The sequence below is a fragment of the Camelus ferus genome, chromosome 25 (assembly GCF_009834535.1).
Source record: "Camelus ferus isolate YT-003-E chromosome 25, BCGSAC_Cfer_1.0, whole genome shotgun sequence".
NCBI classification, from domain to species: Eukaryota; Metazoa; Chordata; class Mammalia; order Artiodactyla; family Camelidae; genus Camelus; species Camelus ferus.
In genome coordinates, this window is record NC_045720.1 from 21,614,980 (window position 1) to 21,638,240 (window position 23,261).

Sequence of the window (23,261 nt, forward strand, 5' to 3'; positions counted from 1 at the left end):
TGATCAGGAATAACAACTGAAAACAGTTGCACACATGTGGTGTCATGCTGATGATTTTCATGATAACAGAAGATGAAATTCTATTTTAGATGGTGTTCTGTACTGGCAATAATTAATAGCTTTACCTCCTAGCTTAATAATCATAATTTTCTGTGCTCATTCACCTTAAATATCTATTATGGGTTTATTTTTGCTTCTGTCAAATAAGAAACTTTTTCTCAATTATATGGGTTATTTCTAGGTAATTATATCTTTGTAGCTTAGACTTTGAACAAACAAAAATTACTTTTTGAAGCACCATAGCCAGAAGGATTTAACTTGTATAATTTCTTTAAACACTGTTTCATTTTTATCCTGAAAACGTAAGACTTCTGTCAGAATATGAACTCCAGTGTTATAGCATATCACACTGGCTCTTTTGAAGTCAAAATACCAAATAACATTTATAGCAAAGAAATGTGGGGAAAAAAAAGAGGTATGTTAAAATTCAAGATAAACACAGTATACAAAACTCCAATTTGCCTTGCAATTGCTTAAAAATTAATCTGGAGGAATAAAATATCAAATCTGTTCTCATAAGAAAAATATGTCAATAATAAATCATAAAGAAATGATGAAAAAATGAATTAATATACTTACATATTTCTAGGCTGTCCAACAAAGTTTATGTTAAAAAAAAGAAAAACCACAATAAGTGATGGCAATTTCTTAAATACAGATATCTTCTTATTCACATTATTTAACATTTTTTATTGAGTTATAGTCATTTTACAATGTTGCGTCAAATTCCAGTGTAGAGCACAATTTTTCACTTATGCATGAACATACATATATTCATTGTCACATTTTTTTTTTTGCTGTGAGCCACCACAAGATCTTGTATATATTTCCCTGTGCTATACAGTATAATCTTATTTATTCACTTTAAAAATAACATTTATAAGGTAAATTAAATTAAATTAATGTTACAATACAAATTAAACTTGCTTAGTCCTCTGTAGGTGTGTGTATCACTCAGCATTCTCCAGAGAAACAGAATCGGTAGGAAATCTAGATCTAGATCAGTTTATCTGTCTATCTATCAAGAAATTTATTTATTTTAAGGAACTGACTCATGCAGTCATGGCAGCTGACAAGTTTAAAATCCATCGGGAAGTTCAAAAGCTGGAAACTCAGGCAAGAATAAATGCTGCAGTCTGGGAGGGAAAATTTCTTCTTTTCTAGAAAACTCAGTTTTTGCTCTTAAGATCTTTCAACTGATTGTATCAGGGCCACCCTGTTATCAAGTGTCATCTTTACTGAAAATGAACTGATTGCAGATGTTAAGCACATCTAAAAAGTACCCTTATAGCAACACCTAGACTAGTGTTTGATAAAATAACTGAATTCTATAGCCTAGCCAATTCACACCTAAAACTAACCATCATAGAGTGCTAAAATGTAATATCTAAAATCTTTGAAACAGTTGTACCTATATGAATAGACCCAACAAATTAGAACTATGATAGTCTGTTGTTATTAGGTCTTTCCCAAATACTGAAACTCTCTGTCTTTGACCTTCTTTGCTCTAATGATCAAAACAAAACAAAACAAAAAAATTCAAGAAGCTTACTTCAGTCATTGAATTTGAGTAAGATTCTAACAGTGCAGAGAATGAGAAAAATAATATTGGAATATTTTCAAATATTTAAGCAAAAAGTAAAATGTTTTCGATTTGGTTTATTTTTGTGTAGGATAATAATCTTGGGAATTTCCAAATGTATCATGTGTTACCCCACTGTGGTTTCTAGGGTTTAGAGATGTGGAGCAATATACCAACCAAACTAGTTTCTTTGTTCTCTGCAAAAGGTGTTCTTTATAGATTATCTGCTTACCAAAGTAAAGTCATTCCAAACATCCTAATATATTATAAAATATTAAAATGGAGAGAGAATTCCCCCCCAAAATGAAATTATAATACTGTATGACAATACTTACATTTTTAATTTGATAAACTTTATAAAACTTTATAAAACTCACCTTAAATAAAAACGAAGCTAGATTTAACTAAAGTAAAAGATCTAATAAAATGCCACTTTGACTTTGAGTGGCTAAAAAGGAGTTTAGAATGATTTAAAGAGGAATAAAAGGACAGTGAAATTTAGAAGGCTGAGGGATTGCAGTGAAGCTTAGTTTTTCTTAAAGTTTGGATAGTAAGATGATTAATTATTCAGCCTACAACCAACTAGCAGTGAGCAACTTGCCATCTGTTTCTCCTTTGTACATTATCATTATTTAACAACACATCTTAAAATGTTTGGAAGCCTAAACTCTGAATTTTTTAGTGTGTCCTTTTTTTAAATTTCCTAATTAGGTTTATTATATTATCTTTTATATGATCTAACTTGAGACTCTTATTTCATTGTACAATATATTCTTGCTTCAATTAATACCTTAATCTGAGAAAGCATATGAAAATACATACTTTCAAGAAGTGGGGAAATCAATCCTTATTTTCCCTCAGGTGAAAATTATATATATATATATACTTGAGAAATTGTAGATTGTTTAGAAAGATTGGCATTAAATTATGGCTTAAAATTGTATGTTTTAAACTAGCTGAATGCGGAGGTCGTTTTAAAGGAGAGTCATCAGGAAGAATCTTATCTCCTGGTTATCCTTTTCCATATGACAATAATCTGCGTTGCTTGTGGATGATTGAGGTAGATCCAGGAAACATTGTCAGGTAAATGGATTTTATTATCTCAAAATGACTGGGGAATTGAATTTACTGATTAGCCCCTATATTCTGTATCAATTAACATCATGGTTTTTCAGTATTTTTTCTTTTTCCTTGGCAAAGAAAAACACTCTTTTCATCTGTTTAAAATAGGAAAAATATTTATAAGCATGATTTATTGTTTTATTGATTTATGAACTATGCAGCAGTAGTTCATGTAATCTCTTAGAGGGACTCTCTTTAACCAATTATAAAGGGAACAGAAATTGAGAATGTTTCCTTCTTCTTGTGGATTCTACTCTTTCAGTTCTGGATGACTTAAGATACTGTGTCTGCTATTTTGATAGGTCACTATCATACGTTCAGCCTACTTTATAATAAAGCGTTAAATATCTTATGTAACTTATTGAAAGTGATGAACAGAATGATTGTATGGGTACATTACGGTTGTAAATGTACTGGTTGTTTATCCTTGTGATCTTGTAACTGATTGGGAGCTGTGACTCCCTGCCACTGCCCTGCATCGTGAGAGAGTATCATACAGCATATCACCAGCCTGGGAAAAGATCAAAATTCAAAATTCAATGTACAGTTTCTATTGAATGCATATCTCTCTTGCACCATTGTAAAGTTGAAAAATCATAAGTTGAATCATTGTCAATCAGGGATGGTCTGTATACCTCAAATTTCTGAAATTTGCAGAGGTGATGTAATTGTACACTTAATTATATTCTAAGAAAATAAATTATACTGCTTGAGAAAAATTTATTAAGTTTGCATATGCTGTTTACATAATTCATTTTATCTGATAGAATAAAAGTAATATCGAATATAAGCAAAGTTGAATATCTGTTATATTTATTTTATTTAGAACTGAACCTGTATTTAAAATAATCAGTGATATATGGTTCTCCCACAGCCTACAGTTTCTTGCTTTTGACACAGAAGCATCACATGACATACTCAGAGTTTGGGATGGTCCACCAGAAAATGAGATGCTTTTAAAGGAAATTAGTGGATCTCTTATTCCTGAGGGAATCCATAGCACCCTCAACATAGTGACCATCCAATTTGACACGGATTTTTATATCAGCAAATCTGGATTTGCAATTCAGTTTTCAAGTAAGTTTTTTTGTTTGTTTGTTTCTTAGATGAAAAATAGGAGTGCTATTTAAATAATTATGTTAACTTTACTGCTCAAAACTTTAATTTTAAAATTTTAATGATCTTAAATATTCTTATTTCTAGTCTTCTTATTCATCTGGAGTTAAGGTAAAAAATACTAAGAAAAATGGAGTACAAATAATTTTGAATTAATTAATTGTTAAGACCTTGTCAAACCAATTTTCCTTAAAGTAAAGGTGGTGTTAAAGTAATTCAAACGAAATAACTACATTATACAAACTTATAATTTGAATTTACCATAAAACTCAATTTTAAAATGTAGAATTTTAGAGATTAGGGAGGAACTGAATACTTATCATTAAAAAAACAACCCTACATTTTTACTAATTTTATTTTTCTTCTACTAAAGATCTTAATTATATATTCACAGAAAGCTTTGACAAAATATTTTAGATCTACTATTAAAGATTTTCTGTAACAATGAAATGTCATTCATTGTAATTACTAGTGTTCATGGCTTTTTTTTTTTTTTTTCTTTTCTTTTTATGGCACTGCTAAATGGCTAAATATGTATTGTTCTGTAAAAGCGATCTTGGTTTAGTGGCTGGAGAAAATGAATGAAAACTTAAAATTTTAACTGCTATTTTTTTACTCTTATTACGAACACATATTATCTCTTTGAGAAAAACATCTAAGGGATTTTTCTAATTGTATAACATTAAAAAATCCTATAAATTGAAACCTATTGAGATTTGCAGCATCATCTATGGAAAGAGTACAAACCAGGATTTTTCAAATATGCCTTAATTCAAGTCCTGATTTCTTGCTAATTTGCTGACTTTGGGCACCTGACCTTGTCACTTGCGGCTGAGTTTTCTAATGCACATAGGATAATAATGCTTATCTCATAAACAGGTTATTGTTATTTAACATGATCACTTGCCCACAGTATTTGGTATTGAGTAAATAGTTGGTGTCCAGTGAACTATTTTCATTTTATGAATAAAGTAAAATTGGAATCCTTTGGAAAAAATGATGAAGGACTTTTTAAATGACTAACCACAAAATATATCTCTTTAGGTAAACTGGTCAAAACAATTATATAATTAACTTAGACTTTTTCTTCATGGAAGATAGTTCGGCATAATTGACTAAAGCAAATGAATTGCTTTGTGTTGTATAAACATAAAGCTCTTGTGAGAGAGGTGTACCTCAGCACTGAAGAGTCAACAGATGTAAATTTGCGCCCTTAATTTGTCTTTTGAGACAAAGGAAAAAAAAGGAATGAGAAATAGGAATATGATCATGTAATTAATGAACATAAATGACTTCTAAATTCTGAAACACTTACAAATTAAACATTCTTTATATTTATCTCTTCTATTTTCTACTGTTTATCTCTTTTTTTTGACGTTAGGAACAATTTGTCAGCAAACTGCTCATGATTGCTGCTCAATTTCAGTTCTTTCTAGGGTAACTTGGCAACTAATAGGTCTCCTTTTATTTACCTTGAATTAATAACATTTTACACTTAAATGATTACTGTGATTAAATATCTGAATGCAGTCAAGTGAAAAGGTTCTTCAGGCTAATGTTTGTGAACGCCAAGTACATCTGCTTAATGGAAACAGGATGCTTTATAAATGTGTATCTGGAATTTTTAATGCCCTTTTTTTGTGAAATTAGCAATATATTTTTATATTTATTATATTTGTAGGGCATATTAAAGTTATAGAAACAAAATGTATCATACCAGAGTTTTAATAAATCTGCCTTCATAACACTTTTCAAGATGCATAGAAATGTGTCCTAATGATCTGGGACTAAAGACCTATTCATTGAAATAAAATTACCTGGAAAGTTAATATATTGTGAATAGCATCAGTCAATGAAAATTAGTCTCTTGGTTGATCTTCTGTAACTCATGCTTACACAGCTTTATAAGTGTTCAGATTTCAAATGTGAAGATAGTTTTTTCATAAATGAAGTGTTGCTTGGTGCCAAGAACCATGTTAAGTGTTTTACATACTTGATTTCATTTAATCTTCACAAAAGCCGCATAAGATATGTTGTGTCATCCACATTTACCAAACAAGTACACTGAGGTTCAGAAAGTGAGTTAGTTTGTTCAAGGTCAAACTCCAGCAGATGCCTGCAGCTGTGACTTAAATCCGTATGTGTCTGAAAGGAGGTTAACACTGGCCTGGTGCATAGTAAATGCTTAGCAGTTATTACTATTGTTATGCTATCATTATTATTATTTATCATCTAGAGGAAATAGAAAGCTTTCAGTTAAATGTTGTTAGTTACAATGAAATTCTACAATTTAATCAGCTTGTCTTTATGCTCCCAAGTACCGCATCTAAGGTCATACTTTCAAAAAGCAGGTGATCTTTACAAGTGAAGCAGTGAGAAGGAATAAAGGAAAGCTCCAGCGCATACATTCCCATGTAAAAGGGACAGTTGCCCCCTCTGGCTGTAGTTATTTTGCCCTATAAGAAGACAGGCTAATTTTAAAGTGGAACTTGAAAAAAGGAGGATTATGCAAAGTCATCTAATTGTCAAAGCAAACCACTAAACTAATCTTAAAGAGAATGTTAAGGTACTGTAATCCAATAAATCACTCCTGTAGGTCAAATTTGGCATGCAAGTCTGAATTTGCCATTTCAGTACTTTACCTGAATTTCTTTTCCCAAGATAAATCTATCTCATGTTACCCATTTATTCATTTGTTTATTCTAAGAGAGTCTATTAGTGCACCAGATGTTAAGCATATTTATCTCCAGTTATTTCTTAAATGCATCTTTCCTTTTACTCAGGCAGATCTTCTTAGTTACATAAACACACACACACACTCCCTATACTGCTTTCTGTCTCTAAACCTTCCTATACTTTAAATATTTTTCTGCTCCTTTTTTTTTTAAGTCTTGCTCGTTATTCCGGACTCAGCACCAAGAGCTCTCTTTATAAAACATTTTCTGACCTCTGTACAAAACATTTTTAAATGTTTATAAGATGATCTCTTTTTAAAACAAATTCTCTGACTGCTCTTTATAAAACATATTCCACCCATGCTCCAGGCACCAGCTATACATTTTTTTCCAAATAAAGATGAGAATAAATCATTTATCAATTCATTCTTCTGAAGGTATTCTAATTATGTGATCTTTGTTCTCCAAGTATATCGTGAGTACCTTTGTCTCTCTAAATATCTATAAAGAGTAAATATTCTATTTAGGGTGATCATATAATGTATTGTCCAAATCAAGATAATTTTTTTAAAGTAAAAAGGAGCACTATTAAAGATTAAGTTGGACCAAGGCACACACCTGAACAATAGTCGCTAAATCAGATTGTATCATTATTTTAATTAAGTCAGATTTTTATTCTGTTCCCACCACCACCCCCTCATCACCACCACAATTCTTATTCCTCTTTTGAGGAAATAGCTGTTTTTTATTGAGTGTCAAATAATAAATTTAAAAAGGAATGAGTCAGGCAACAGTAGCAGACCAGTCTTAAGCAGCAGAAATGCAACCAACGAAACATATTTCAGTGAACTTGGTGAATTTAACTGAAATATAGGTCACATACTAACTTCATAATTATCATCAAGCCACTATCAGCAGCCTCATGCCTTTTATTTCATGATCTGTTTATTCTTTGTAGAGTCTGTGGCTTTGCCCCTTGGTGCTAGAGTCTACAAGGCACTTTTTGCTTACTGAGAGCTACTTAAGTCTGACATTGCCACTGCATGCTGTCCTATGTGCTGTCCTTGGTTCTCAGCAGTCAGCCTCTTTTTTCCCGTGATTTAATGTGTAATCTGCTTGACTCGTCCTGCTTTAGTCCCTCAGGGAGGACATCTTTGGGTACTATGCTGTCATTTGCCCACAGAATAGTTGATTTCGGCAGAGCATTTTCTATGCTCTTCACTCTTTGACCTCTCTGTTAAGAATCTGCCCCTGCTGGATAATACAAAATACCAATGCCCATGGCTTACACTGTTGAAAATTCTCAAGGAAATGGATCTCTTAACAACAAGAGATTGATGTCTCCTGGCTTTAAAGGACTATGTGGTTCACCTGCATTTTTTTCCCCATCCTCATTTTTACTGCCTGTACTGCTGTAACAGTCAACTAGCCATTCACTTCATTATCCCTCCAGCCAGATTTTTCTCTACATTTCCACCTGACTGATGTTTTGGAAATATAAATCAGACATCACTCTTCTGTTTAAAAATCCTTAATGGCCACATAGTCATAAATTGAAAACTCTGGAATTACATTTAAAGCCTCCACAATTTACACCCAAATTACTTGCCGCCTTCATCTCTCATTATTCAATTACTTACATCTAGTCATCTAACTGCACTGTCCTGAAAAGACAATGACCTTTCACATTTCTGCTTCTTTTGCAAACCTTCTTCCATGTTCCTGAAACACTTATGTCCACATTCAATAATCTATAAATTCTTAGTCATTTTCCAAGGCCCAGGACAAATGATACTTTTAGTACTAATAAACTTTTAGGCAGAATTAGTCATTCCCACATCTGCACTGCCCCAGCACTGGTTGTTTTATTATATAAGAATGGCTGTATGTCCCAGTTTGCCCACGACACTCCTGGTTCATGCCTATGTTTCTGGCATCCTGACTGGTTTGGGATTTGGGCTGTATTTTCCATCTTCAACAAAGTATCATCGTTAATAATTCTATTAAAATAGCTGAGGTGTATTGATTAGCTATCTACGTTGTATTTGATCTCATCTAGGAGTGTGTGAGATGCATTCCCAGTGTTCAGAGGAAGTGTAATATAATATACTGATAACCCATCTCTGTTTCCCAACATTTTGCAGATTCCAGGTTATCCACATTTTCCTTTCAGGATAGCATACAGGGCATTTGTAGATGAAATGAAAATATTCTCAGATATTAACGTTTAACCCACTCTGATCTTAGAAAATAGTGGGAGAAGTATTTGATGCTGCCAGCTATTTTGTGTAACAGCAATATAGTCATAATCTATGCTGTGGTTTGAAAGGTATATGAAACTGTCAGGCTATGAGTTGGCCAAATTAGTGAGAAATATGTGTTCTTGAAAAATGTACAGAAGTAGAGGTTGAGCAGTTGTGCTGTAGAGCTGTGATATGAATGTTCTTGCTATGAGTGTGTTTTTTATTTTATAGGGTAAATTAGCAATTATCATAGAAATACTGTTTTATTATTTTGCAATAGACATTTATGGTAGCAATGGGATTTTCTTACAGTCCATGTTTAATGAAAAAGTACATACTGAGTATTCATTTCTTAAGAAAGCTGATTTTACCAAAATGTCCAAAGGGAAGTTCAGCTGAAAGGGGATGTCAAGAGGAGCCCAGAGATCAACAAGGGATGTTAGACAAACTTATTATTGCAAAAGTTGAAACTTAGCTCAAAAAAATAGCAGGAAACGATCTAGAAAAAGTTTTGTTTATTACGATTTGTGAATCAAAGTATTTTAATACATCCAGAAGCATTTTTTTAAAAAAAGCAGAGAGTCTCACATGATCTCATTTCAAGAAAACGTATTTAGGTAAGTTGTAAAAATATTTTTGGAGGGTAAATCATGTACTGATTGGTTATGTTTCTCTATAGCCAAAAAATTAGCCGAATGCTGAATTAAATGAGACTTTATTGGCTTGTGTATCATATCAATATCCTATAAGCTATATTTTATATTCTAAAATATGAAACATAATTAAATGGTGATTTGGAGCCATGATAATGCATTAACTATATCTTTGTCATTTTAAAGAACCTAAAATATTAAATAAATCTTGATTATTTTAAAGTACCTATCAACTATAGCCATGTTCTTTTTAGTTGAATGATTTCCTAAATAAAATTTCTCCCTGGTATTGAGTTTATCCCTGGTACCCTAATATCATTGATATTAACAGACCAATTTTTCCTACTAACTTGTTAACCTCATGTGAAAGATGGGATATTTTGATAGAGAATGTAATGTCTATAATATTAAAACTTGAGATTTGAGGTATTTAGACCTAGGGGTTTATTAATATTTTAAGATACTGATACTTGATATCCTCGTTTTATGAACAAATTGCTTTCAAATTTTAAGATAAATTTTTGGAAAAACTGGATTAACTACATGTTCTTAGACTTGTGTTACTTACATATTAAGTATTTTATACAAATTGCTTATAATTTCTGCTAATCATCAAAAAATTAAACAAATTTTGATGTGCTAATCATCAAAAATCCAATAAAATCTCAGTTAAAAAATAAAAGAAAAATTATGATGAAAATGCAACTTGCATACAATGCATTTTAATATACATGGGGATCATAGTGGTCTCATTGATCATGTGAAAGCCAGAGACAGAAATCTATTAAAAAAGTAAACCTTTTGACTGAGAACAAATGAAAACTCTACTAAACTAATTTTATCTCTGTATATTCTAAATTCTCTTCTGCATATATGAAAAGTGTTAATATTAATACACTAGCTTCCTTAGCAGAATTTCACAAGTAGTTAAATGTGTCCAATTTTATATCAGTCACAACAGTTGAGTCAAATACAGAATCAATAACATCACCACAAATATTTCAAATTCAGAAGAATTTTTAGTTTTTAACCTCAATTTCATGAAACAGAGTATGGTCTTTGAAAGCTCATTGTGTCAAAGATGAAGCATCTGATATAAATTTATTTAAAATGTTAACATTTCAATAACTTTAAATTTATTTAGATTTGTTTTATGGTCCAGCATATCTTTTTCTAAAAGTACCATGAAAATTTGAAAAGAATGTACACTTGCCATTATTGGGAATTAAATACCAATTAGATATATGAATCTGATTGAATAAGATATCTTTTAATAATGTAAAATTAAAAACACACCAGTTCTATATATGGTTAGTCAGAAATAATGTAAAACAATATTTGCATAGTTTTTCTTTTTTGCTCATTAATTCTGCTGACCTGCAAATACTAGAATTCTATTTCAAATTAGACTTTTATATAATCTTTTATAATCTTTGGATATAAAATCAGTTTCCTGTATAGGCAACTTTGACAGTCTTCAACCTAACATGCCTTTTGATTTAAAAAATTAGATCAGTGATTTTATTTCTACTTTTGTCCACATATTAGGGCACAAGTATCAATGAAGGTATGGAGGTGTTGTCTCTTGTTAAAATGTATCTCAAATATCAAACATACTTGGCCCATAGTGGATGAATAACAATTATCTGGTGAAATAAATGAATAAACATGTATTTTTAAAAGATATTTCTATATAAAGTACTTGGAAGTATACTACAACACTAGCTTTGAGGTTTCTTCTGCATCCCATGCATTAAGCAGTTTTGTTTCCCTCCTGAGTTGATGGGAATACCTCTGTCATGCTGCCATGTACTTTAACCTGACTTGCCACATCACTAGGTGTATCCTTAGAAACATAATGAAATTCCAAAGATAGCCACGTTACTGAATAGAGCTGGCAGAGTATAGGCCTAATAATGATGTTGAATATTCTTTATAAAATTGATGGATCTTGTACAAAGCTAGGTCTCAATCAAGGGCAAAATTTCCCAGGGCAAAATCCAACTCTAGGTTATCATCTGCATTTCAAATATTTTCTGATTGATTTGTTTCTGGATGGGATTTCCTTCCAGGTTAAATATTCCCATTACCCGCTTGATTTCCTTACAGATAGTGAAGTGGAGAATATAGTGTCATTTCTTAGTCAATACAAAAATATAAGGTAATAAAACCGAAGAGAAGAGTGTGAGGCCTTGTGAATACCAAATCTGGACTATGACCTTGCTGAAGTCTCCAGACATATTGCAAAAAATTATACAGCTACTTCTCAAGCAAACTACAATGTAAATAGTTAAAATATACTGGTCTTTAAAGATTCATTTCAGAGTTGATATTGTCATAGAACTATAGAATATAATGGTTAGAATAGAATTTAATAGAATTTTATGATAAGGAAGCTAAAATTCAACCCAATCAATGTTTCTTTCTTAACACAGACTACAATATAGGTCTCCTGCTTTTGATAGCATTACTTATTCAACTGTATAAAATTTAAGGTTTTTCTTTTTTGAAAGATCTTGAGATAAACAAGTTTATAACAAAAAGTCAACTTTCTGAACAGGAAGAACACACAAGAACTTAAGAGTGATTTAAATGTATTTATTCCTCATTGTACAAAGCAACACCATCGAAAAACTGGAATGTTAATTTGTCCAAGGTCACCAAGATGGTAATTCAGACATTGTCTCTAAATTATCATCCATATTATTGAAACCTATACATACACTAGTTAGGATTGTGAAATGTGTATTAGGTGAAGTGCACATTTCCAATTAACACTCTCAATTGGATTAAAACAAATATAAAATAAGAAGTCAGAAGTATATTTACACTACTGGTGATTTGTAAAAATGATGAGAACTCGGACATTTTCTGTAGTATTCAGTGCTATCTGTATTATTCTGAAAACAACCTCAGATTATTCAGCTAGGTTAAATTAAAGTGTAATATAAATGTTGTGTTACTACATACTTGGAGTTAATATTTCACAGTGTCAAACAAAAAAACAAAATTTATACTAAATTATAAATAAACCTTAAACATACATTGAAATGACTAGTTCTAGTTTTGCTCACTCATTCATTCATTTCATACATACTTAATGAACTATTTTTAACTATTGTGAAAGATTCTCTTCAATTTTTTTATATATGTGGATGATTTATTCATAGGGCATAGCAAAACTTGATTTGATAGGGGTGCATGTTACTTAACAATAAATACATTTAACTCTTTCAGTGGATTTAGACTATTTGTGAAAATTGAAAACATTGTAAAAACAATTCTTAAGTAATACTAATGTAAACTTTCTCAACTTGAGTATAAATTAGTTTTAATTGCATGCAAAGACATGCACTTATATGTAATTAGCATAAGAATAACATATCTTGAAAAATTATTTTTACTGTACACAGTAGTTACGAAATCGTATTACTTTTACATATCTTTTTTCATTAAGTCATGAGAATTATTAAAAAATCTGTTACTGATATAAAGTGGTTTTGGTGGAATATAAACAGTTCTATTTTAAAAGCAAAAATGTATCATTACAAATTTACTTATAACTTATTACAATAACCAAATTCGAACAAAAATTGATTTTTGTTAGTAATAAATGCTACCTTACAAGGTAAAATCACCTGCACAAAAAATAAGGTAAAAATTACAGGATTTTATATTTTTACCAATGTTCAATTTATTTCTTATGTCTGATTTTACATTCTGTGGTGAATTTATTTCAACAAAAGTATTTGTATTGGGTATATTAAATTAGAAAGAAATTTTCAGTGAAAAATTTTTACTTTCAAAATGGAACAATATTTATTTATTTGATTATATTGGTATCAGTAACATAGGAGAAAATTTATATGCAGGTGAAGTGTATTTTTTTTTACACTTTTCTTTCCAAAAATCTAAAAATCAAAAGATTTTATATTTTTGCAAGCAATGAAGTTGAGGGGCCTGCTAGATATACAAGTAAAGAAATTATATAGGCAGTTGAATAGAATGGTCTGAAGTTCAGAAGACATATTAAGGCCAAATATATAAATTGGGGAAGCAGTAAACTAAAAACAGTATTGAAAATCATGGTATCAAATAAAGTTATACAGGGAGAAATTTTAGAAAGAAGAGAGCAGAATATTAAGGACTAATCCCTGAGGTACTACAGCCCACAGTCTTTGGGTTAACAAGGTAGAGATAACAAGATACCCAAAGGGAGCAGCAAACAAGCCAGACAAACTAGCAGTCTGATGCCTGAGAGGCCAAGAAAAAAAGTTCTGAGACAAGTGTTGCTTAGATGTTTCTGAAAAAAGAAACACAAAGTTACCATTGGATTTGGCAACCTAGATTTAACAAGAACAGTTAAGTGATTATGTCAGATGAATGGCTGGTGACGCTGGAGACATTTGTATAGGTATCTCCCTCAGGACAGAAGTTTAATAGGTTTCCTATTAAGGAAAGGAGGGAAATGAGAAAAACAGTTGGAAGAGGATGAGAGCATAATGAGGGTTTTGTTTGTTTAAGATATAAGTTATAAGCCACATTTGTATGCTTTTGGGAATGACCCAGTACAGAAAGAAAAACTGGTGATTCAGAAGAGATGAAAAATATTTCAGAATGAAATCCTGGAGAATTAGAGAGGGTTTGATACCAGCAGCACAATAACTGCGGTTGTTAGCGTTATATGGAAAAGGGCACCTTCTCCGTTCCGACAGGAGACGAAGCAGAGAATACAGGTGTGGTTGCCAGTGGATGAGAGATTTGGTGAGAATTTCTGATTGCTTCTACTCTCTTAATGAACTATAAGGAAAGAAGTTAGAAAAAGAGAGGACAAGAAGAAGATTGAGAGAATGAAAAAACAATTGGAGGGGAAATGTCCTTGTTATTGTAATTACTTAAAGAATACCATTTGACACGTATATGGCTAAATTTAGCACATATCAGGTTAAATTTTATTTTTTATTACTTTTAATAGTAATAAAATACAAAAATAACCTAGAGTCTTTATTTTTTACTTCCCTTTATGTTGAAATATCAGGAGTAAGAAATTTTTGCATGTGTAGTAAAGGGTTATAAATTATTCTTGCTTTTCCTTTTCAATCTAACTGTAACTTTTTTTTGCCTAATTCTTTCATTAATAAACAACTGTCAAAGTTCCATTAGTAGGGCTTGGCTTTGTATTGTTTTATCTGCTAGTGGGACAGGTTTGTGCTGAGACAATATACGGTAATGGTTAAGAGCCTTGCTATTTCTTGAGTTCAAATCCCAGCTCTGCTAAGAGCAAGCACTTAGCATCACAGAAGTTTATTTTATCCGTTTAAAATAGGGATGATAATACTTCATAAGGATTGATGTTTTCGCTTAAGAGTGTAAATTTAGCCTCTAGTCAAGTGTTTTTGCACACTATATGCCCTCAATAGAGACAGTGATCATTATCATCATTATTTATTTGATTTATTCTAAATCAAATGTCCTTCATGTTGAACAACTACATCTCTTAGATACACAGATTTTATTCATTTTGACACAATGTATACCAATGGAATCCTATGAAGAAAACTGTAATGTTAATACCTGTGCAGTTTTCTTTAAGAAATTAACACATTTAAAACTAAGTGATGTAAATATGCAGTTTTTTTTTTTTGACTACTTCAATCAGAACAATAGGCAGATAGGTAGTTGCTGTATACTATAGTTCTCACTATCAACACTTTTTCTTACAAAGGCCCTTTTTTTACTTAAGAAATGTCCCTTGGTTATGGTCTCACATCTTCATAGGGCACTTTATCCACCCTAAGTAACTGTGTGATAATGGGCAGGTTTCTTACCACTTTTAAGTTTCAATTTTCTCATTGGATAAATACGGATAATAATAGTACCCAGACTTATTGTGAATCAAATGAGATTTATAGTTCATAGTACAAGTGTTTGAAAGGTACTGAGTATCCAATAATTATTACATATTGACAATGTTAACTTTCACATACTCATCTATTTATATACATTTTCCCTGTGATTATTACCATTTCTACTGAATAATCAGCTGGTGTAAGAAGCACAATTTACAGCTGTGTAACAGACTAGCCATTTCATAAGTCCTATTCTAGGCTAACCAAAATGTAAAAGGCCAGTTCTTTCGAGGGGGAAAAAACAAGGAAGGGAAGTCATCTATTATCGTCATTTTAATTCTGTTTTGAAAGCTAAAGCTAAGCTATATTTGGATGGGATAGCATATAAGCCTGCTATATACACTTTCTAGACTGTTCCTTTCATGATAGCATAATAAGTGAGACAACAAGGTTAAGACCCTTTATCTTTGTTGGAATTTATGCTCATTTTACATATCTACGTTAAAAAGAATCAGGAATGAATGGCAAACTTAAACCTGATAGAACAAACACAGATACTTATTTCATCAATCAAACCTGAAGTAATTTTAACTAAAGAAATTAAGAAAATAAGTAAAAATTACCCGTGTTAATATATCAGTGGCAAGTATATTATTTTTTGATATATACTTTTTAGTTTTTATATCTTTAAAATAGTTGACAAATTAAAATATGTAATTGCAAAAAGATCCTTATTCTGTAGAAACAGCCTATATATTATTCTTGAATAGAAGAAAATAGAGAGGAACAAACATCTACTTAGAAATTTATATAATGACAAAAAAATGCAAAAAAATATATTTTGAAAATTGTATGTTGTAAACAATAAATATCAAATAAAAACTCTTAATCTATTTTATATATGTGACTAATATTTCTTAATTTCTAACATTATATAATTGTTTTTAAATCATGCTAATTATGTGAGATTATTTCTCTCCTAATTTCTAAGGAGATACAGCAGGACTTTTTAAATGATTATTTATTTTCTTCAGTGGTTATAGTTCCTATTTAATACAGAAAACAAGAATGATGCTAAAATTATTACAATTTTCCCATAAACACAGTGTATAACAAGTATAGAGATTAAACTTTGAGTAAGTAAAGAAAATAGAACAACAGCATTCACAGCAAGAAATTGTTTCTGTATGTATTTAACTAATTGCTTTTAGGATTCAAGTAATTCCAAGAAGAAAAAAATTATTTGGACTTCCATTAAACCCCATCATTCTCTACTGTGCTTTAAAATCTTACTCCTAATTTATTTATTCATTGAGAATTTATTTTATCAACTCTCTCCCTTCAAGTTAAGCAGACCCAAAGGAAAATGAATATTTTCACATATTTATTTGCTGTCATATCGAAGCTTTCATATTTTAGCTACTTGGTTCCACTTTAAATCTTTAAGCACATTAAATCTGACAATAGGGCAAGAAAATTTTTTTTCCCTCAAACTCTGCTAATACACAGTTGTATCAACTGCTTTTTTTTCAGTGTTTTCATAACATTGTTTAACATACAGTTTTACTTTGAGACTGTTCATATTAAGCTTAAAGTTTCTTGCAGACATAGGAAGCCTGAACAATGACAATAACAACAATAAAAGAAAAGTTTTCATAGTCTTTTATATATTATTCCTACTTACAGTTTGAAAGTTGTAGCACATTTTACATTTTTATCACTTCTTTCCAAATGTCATTTTACCCACCACTTAAATTAAATCTATATATCATTATATGTATCATCAGAAATCTTGTAGTTTTGCTTCATTTTACTGATAAACTAGTGCTTCTAAGCAACGGCCAGGACAAGAACTTTACACGTATAATTCCTTTAATTCTCCTAACAACCCTATGAGTCTGTGCTGCATTGCTGTTATTTTTAGAGGTCAGAAAACTAAAGTTTAGGAAGATTAAGTAACCTGTCCTATTTCACAGAAACTAAAGAGTGCAGAACCAAGATTTGAACCCCAGTCTGTCTGATTTCAGAACCCAAACCCTTAAATGTTACACTAGACTGTCCTCTTCTACCTGTTAACTGTCTTAGAGATAAAATTTTGCCTGCTGGCAAAACAGATTGGTTAGTATATCGATGAATCTATCTATCTATCTAACTATCTATCTATCTATCTATCTAACTATCTATCTATCTATCTATCTATCTATCTATCTATCTATCTATCATCTATCTATCTATCTGTCTGTCTAACTACCTACCTGTGTACCTACCTACCTACCTACCAGGGATATATACAACAGAATTGTTTGTAAGTGCTGCCACTGTACAGAACAATTTGAAGTCTGTTCAGTTTTGTGTCTGCTTATTCCTTCTTTGCATTCCTAGCACTTAGCACATTGCCTAGAATATATTGTTAGTAACTGAATGAATGAGTGAATACCAGTTATGTGTCTGTAATTTAGCAATTTATGTCTTTACTTTAATATGCAATTTGAAAATAATTTTGTAAGTGCTGAATCCTATGTTTATGAATATAGTTTAATAATAGCTTAAATGAAAATTTTAATAGCTTCTTTGTCTTGATACTTCATTATCATATGCTTTAGGGTACATCTGCTTTGTGGTAATTCAAAATAATATCTTGTTCCATTAACCTGAATAATTGTAGTTAATTATATTATAAATGTGCAATATACTGTATATAGAAGAATGGCTGCTTTCCAAGGTCTCCTACTACTCTCCTTTTATCTAATAGTTTTTTAAACTTTTAAAAATTTTTAGATAATTTTAGATTTACATGCAGTTGTAAGAAATAATAAAGGCAGATCCTGTATATCCTTTACCCAGTTTCTCCAGTGACAGTTTCTTGCATTAACTATAGCAAATATCACAACCAGAATATTGACATCAATAGTCCACCAACCTTATTCAGATTTCATTAATTTTATTTATGTTTGCTTGTGTATGCATGTTTATTTTGTTTATATAGTTCTATGTAGATTTGACCCCCCGCCACCACAGTCAAAATACAGTACAGTTCCATCATAAAGCGATCCTTCCTGTTACTGTTTTATAGTCACAAGCATATCCTTACATTCCCTACACCCTCCAAATCTTGGTAATCAGTAATCTGTTTTCCAATTTTATAATTTTATCTCATCAAGAATATTACATAGTGTCAAACAATATAAAACATTTTGCAATTGTAGTTTTTAATTCATCGTTTCCCTTCTCATCCATCCAAATTGTCTTGTGTGTCCTCATTACTTTTTTATTACTGAGTAATATTCCATGCTATGAATTTAGTTTAATAATTCACCTTTGAAGGACATTTAGTTTGTGCCCATCTTGCAGCTGTTATGAACAAAACTCCTGTGAACACATTCACATTCAGGTTTTTATGTGAATATAAGTTTTAATTTCTCTGAGATAAATGTGCAAGAGTGCAATTACTGGGTATGGTAAGCACATAATTAGTTTTGTGAGAAATTGCCATCTTTTTTTTCAGAGTGGCTATACCATTGTACATTTCTACCCACAATGTATGAGTAATTCAAATTTTTGGCAAAATCTTGCCAACATTTGGTGTTATCATACTTTTGATTTTAGCTGATCTGATAGGTGTGTAATAATATCTCATTGTGGTTTTAATTTACATTTTCTTAGTGGCTAATGATGTTGAACATCTTTTTATGTGTCATGTGGTATCTTCTTCATTGAAATGTTTTTTGCCCATTTTCTAATAGATTTTTTTTGGTCTAAATTTTTTTCTTTCCCACAATTGAGTTTAAGAGTTTTTTATTCTAGATACAAGTCCTTTGTGGGATAGATCCCATGCAAATATAAGCTTTCTTTTCACCCTCTTCACATTGTCTTTCACAGAGTATCAAAAAATAGATTTTAAGTACTACTTAGTATTTAGCTATTAAAACGCCACATTCCTTCTTGAAGCAAATTATCAAAGTATTTAATAAAAAAGAGTTAAAAATATTTATTGATTGGTATTTAAAAATTGCCCTGAGCACTTTTTAAACTGAAATATAGTTGATAGACAATATTACATTAATTCCAAGTGTATAGCACAGCAATTCAGTATTTTTACAGATTATATGCCTTTGAAAAAAAACAGCACTGATATATTGTATAGCACAAGGATTTATGGCCCAAGTATTTTTAAGTTAATTTTCTAAAAGCACATAAATATGTGGAAGCTTCTAATATAAGGTCTGGAACTTTAAAATCGATTTTGGTAACATCAAAACTAAAGGTTTTTTTCTGTCTTTTCATAGGTTCTGTTGCCACTGCATGTCGTGACCCAGGGGTTCCTATGAATGGAACTCGAAATGGAGATGGAAGAGAACCTGGGGACACTGTTGTTTTTCAGTGTGACCCAGGATATGAGCTTCAAGGAGAAGAAAGAATAACCTGCATTCAGGTAGAAAATCGATACTTCTGGCAGCCCAGCCCACCAGTTTGTATAGGTATGAATTAAAGAACAATTAAAAATTTTTACAACTATAAAACAATGGTTAAAACCAATATCAATGTTATTGATTAAGAACAATAAAATCAAAAAGTTTTTGAAAAATCTTCATCTTCCTTATCTACTGCTTTTAAAATTTAAAGAGTGGATTTAGACCTTATATTTAAAATGGGCTATATTTATATTGCCTCCATAATGGTTATTCCCTCTAAGTAAGAAAATTTTATCAGAATTTATGTTTAAATTTCAAAGCTTTGACTTTCCCTTCAATTCATGTATTCCAGAAGAATATCAGTTTTTGGTTTAAGGATTGCAGCCACTTGAGTCATACTTGCAACTGTCTACCTTTTGTCTCCATGCTCTGTTCTTGAATCACCAAGTTAGGCTCTAGAAAATTAAGATACATATTATTTTTCTCCTGGGTCTGAGAAAAAGTTAGAGGGATATACCACCTTTGGAATAAAAATGTGAGAAAATCTGCTATCTAATCTTTTTCTTAATCTCATTATTAAGATTCTTAAATTAAACAAGTTTAATCTCAGACCAGCTCAAGTGTTTTAGAAATGGTGTCATCTTGAATGTATAATACATTTTGACCAAAGTATGTTCTGTTTACTCAAAATTTTATTTCTTTACATATTCTTTCCCTTATTGCACTGTAAGTGACTTGAGAGAAGATTGCATGTCTTGTTCATTGTGTTTCTTATAGCATGCAAATTTAACACATTTAGGAAAGAAAGACTTATTTTTGTTCACTTATACCTAGCTCATAAATACATTTTCAATCATCATTTTATAGTAAGTCACATGATAATAGGAAAAGAGTGTTTGGTATGTCAGTCAAAAGTAAACAAATTCAGGCACTCAGTTACTGAAATTTACTTTACCCCATCTTATGCTTCTTGTGCAAGTGTTGCAAACTCACATTCATTAGTCATTCAATGTGTCCTATGCATTGTTCTATAGACATTGAAGATATAGCAATAAAACAAGACAGAAAAGTTCCCTATTCCTATGAACTCACTTTCTAGGAAAATGAAAACTAAAAAATCTGAATTTTCACATAACAGCTTTTGTATTTTATATGTTGTAATTTAAAAAACACTTATTATACAAAACAAAACCCATCTAAAGGCTCAAACCAGGCAGGGAGTAGAGAGAGTTCTAGACTTCCATAGAAAATAGGGCAGATAATAGGGAAAAAGCTTTTAAGAAGGGACTTTAAAAAAAAAGGCACAAAATAAGGGCATACCTGAGCCAGTTCACATTTAGCCACATTTTCTTTTACACTTTATTGTTTTTGTTTACAGTTATGTTGGTCTATGTACACCCTTGCAAGATTCTGAATCATCAGACATCAATTAATCTACATTTACTGTAACTATACTCATAAAAGCATAAGAAAAACACAGAGAAAGAAATATTTTCAAGGAAAGAAAGACTGAAACAGTGAAGTTTTCATTTGTTTATTACTCAGTCTAAAAATTGCCAATTAAATTAAAATGCCACATACCAATTAATTGGAATTTGACTATCTTCAAAAGAGAATCCTTGTATAAAGGGGAGATGATAGAACACCACAGATATGACAGACTTGGAATTTTTCATTTTATTGTGATTCTTAGACCTATTAAATGAGTGTTACTTATTAGAATTGCCAGAATTAGAGAATTCTGAAATATTGAACAGCTTTACACTGAAATTCTAGAAAACATGAAAATTTAAAATGTAGATTAGAATTTTGAGATAGGCTGTTATAAAATTCTATTTATAGACAAGATTCTAGCTAGCAAGTCACAATTCTACAGGGAAAAGCGTTATTAGAGAATAATTACTAAATTTACTTAAATCGAGCAGGTTGTGAGAGATTTTTGTAAGGATTAGGGTGCTGCATATTATTTTCTGGTAGGAAAAGATAGTTTGAGGAAAGGATATGCATTAGAGCTTCTCTGAGGAAGAAAATAGCCTAAGAAAAAAAAGTCTGAAAAATTGCTAAGGCTGCAGAAAGTTTGACCTCTGAAACTGATAAGAAAGAACTCCATGATTGGAAATACTGTGCCAAAGATTAAACTCTGAACTTACAGAAACTCCGTAAGTCTGTCTCAGACCCTGGAGCATAAAGCATTTTGCTTGCATATAGAAGTAGTCAGCCTTATAGCAAGTACCAAACAGAAGGACAGTCATCTTTAAGAGAGTTAATAGAATTCATTCCAACAAAATTGACAGTGGGAAGATTACTTTGACATTGCCAGAGGGAAAGTAACAACATTCAGTATGAAGGTAAGTAACAAAGACATTAGTGTGGGTGGGCTATTGAGAAAGACAGTAGACACAAATAAAACTGAATTGGTAAGAAAAATTAAGATTATAAAATCACTGTCAATAGTTGCCTGTATAACTGCCTCACAAGAAACTACACTCTGAACAATTGTTAATGTCAGAATTCCATGGAACTTAACTGAAAATTTAATTCATAAATATGTTTGATTTAAGGAGAACCTTATTTTGGATACTTTATGATTAGATGATTAGATGCATAAAAGTAAAAATGTATTTCCCAGATGCTTTTAAAGTTTAGTATATTAGAGGCAAAGATAATTATTTTTACTACTGAGTGTTTGTGATATACAAATGTCAGATAATGTCTCTGCTTTGTCTCAATGGTTTTATAGATTTTTAGAATCAACTACAGCATTTAAATTTATTGAGAAAACCTTGATTAAATAATTTAAGTAATAGAATTGAAAGAATTTTAGAGAATCTTATGCCTGAATAATAGTATAATCATGAAATATATCCTGTAAGACACTTAAAAATATATGCAATGGATTTTCCTATACCTTATTTGATAAAGGATATAAATAAGTAAATGTGAATGTGTTTATGTGTATAAAATTGCTAACAATAACAAGACCAATGTTTCCTGTGAAAAGTAAGGAAAACTGAAAAAACATAAAATTACTCCCCCATGATCCCTCAAGTTGCAAGTAATCCCATTTCCTTAGCACATGAAAAAACCACAAAGAACATTCCTGCCTTTTATGCATATATACATATATATATGCATTTGCTATTACACATATGTTTCTAATATTTTTCAAATTCACATATGATTTTAAAAGTCCCAAAGACAAAATATATTATTATTTTTATCAAAACATATAGCTACAGGTCAGATTGGCATTTAAACCTAGTCATCTTTACTATCTTAACAGTCAATACAAAGAACCAATAGCAATGCAACAAACATTTATGCAATATGTGGTATGTGCTAAATCTTATGTAAAAAAATAACATATAAGACAGTGTTTAGCTTATAGATTAGTGATGAATGCATACATCTGAATGGAATATTTAAATATAATGTGGTAAGGATAATGATGGAGATAGGCACAGGTTGCTATGGATACCAGAGTATGCTGGAGAGAGCTGAAGCAGAGCCTGAGTTGAAAATTTCTAGGAAAACTCCCTGGAGGCAGTG

General features: G+C 30.9%; 1 protein-coding gene across 1 annotated transcript in view; it reads left to right on the top strand.

Annotated features, from left to right (window-relative positions):
* Positions 1 to 23,261, top strand: part of CSMD3 (CUB and Sushi multiple domains 3) — a 1,015,135-nt gene that overhangs the window by 760,065 nt on the left and 231,809 nt on the right. The window contains 3 exon segments of the mRNA XM_032468125.1: positions 2,599 to 2,725; positions 3,639 to 3,841; positions 19,587 to 19,778. Coding sequence (XP_032324016.1) covers positions 2,599 to 2,725; positions 3,639 to 3,841; positions 19,587 to 19,778 — 522 coding nt within the window.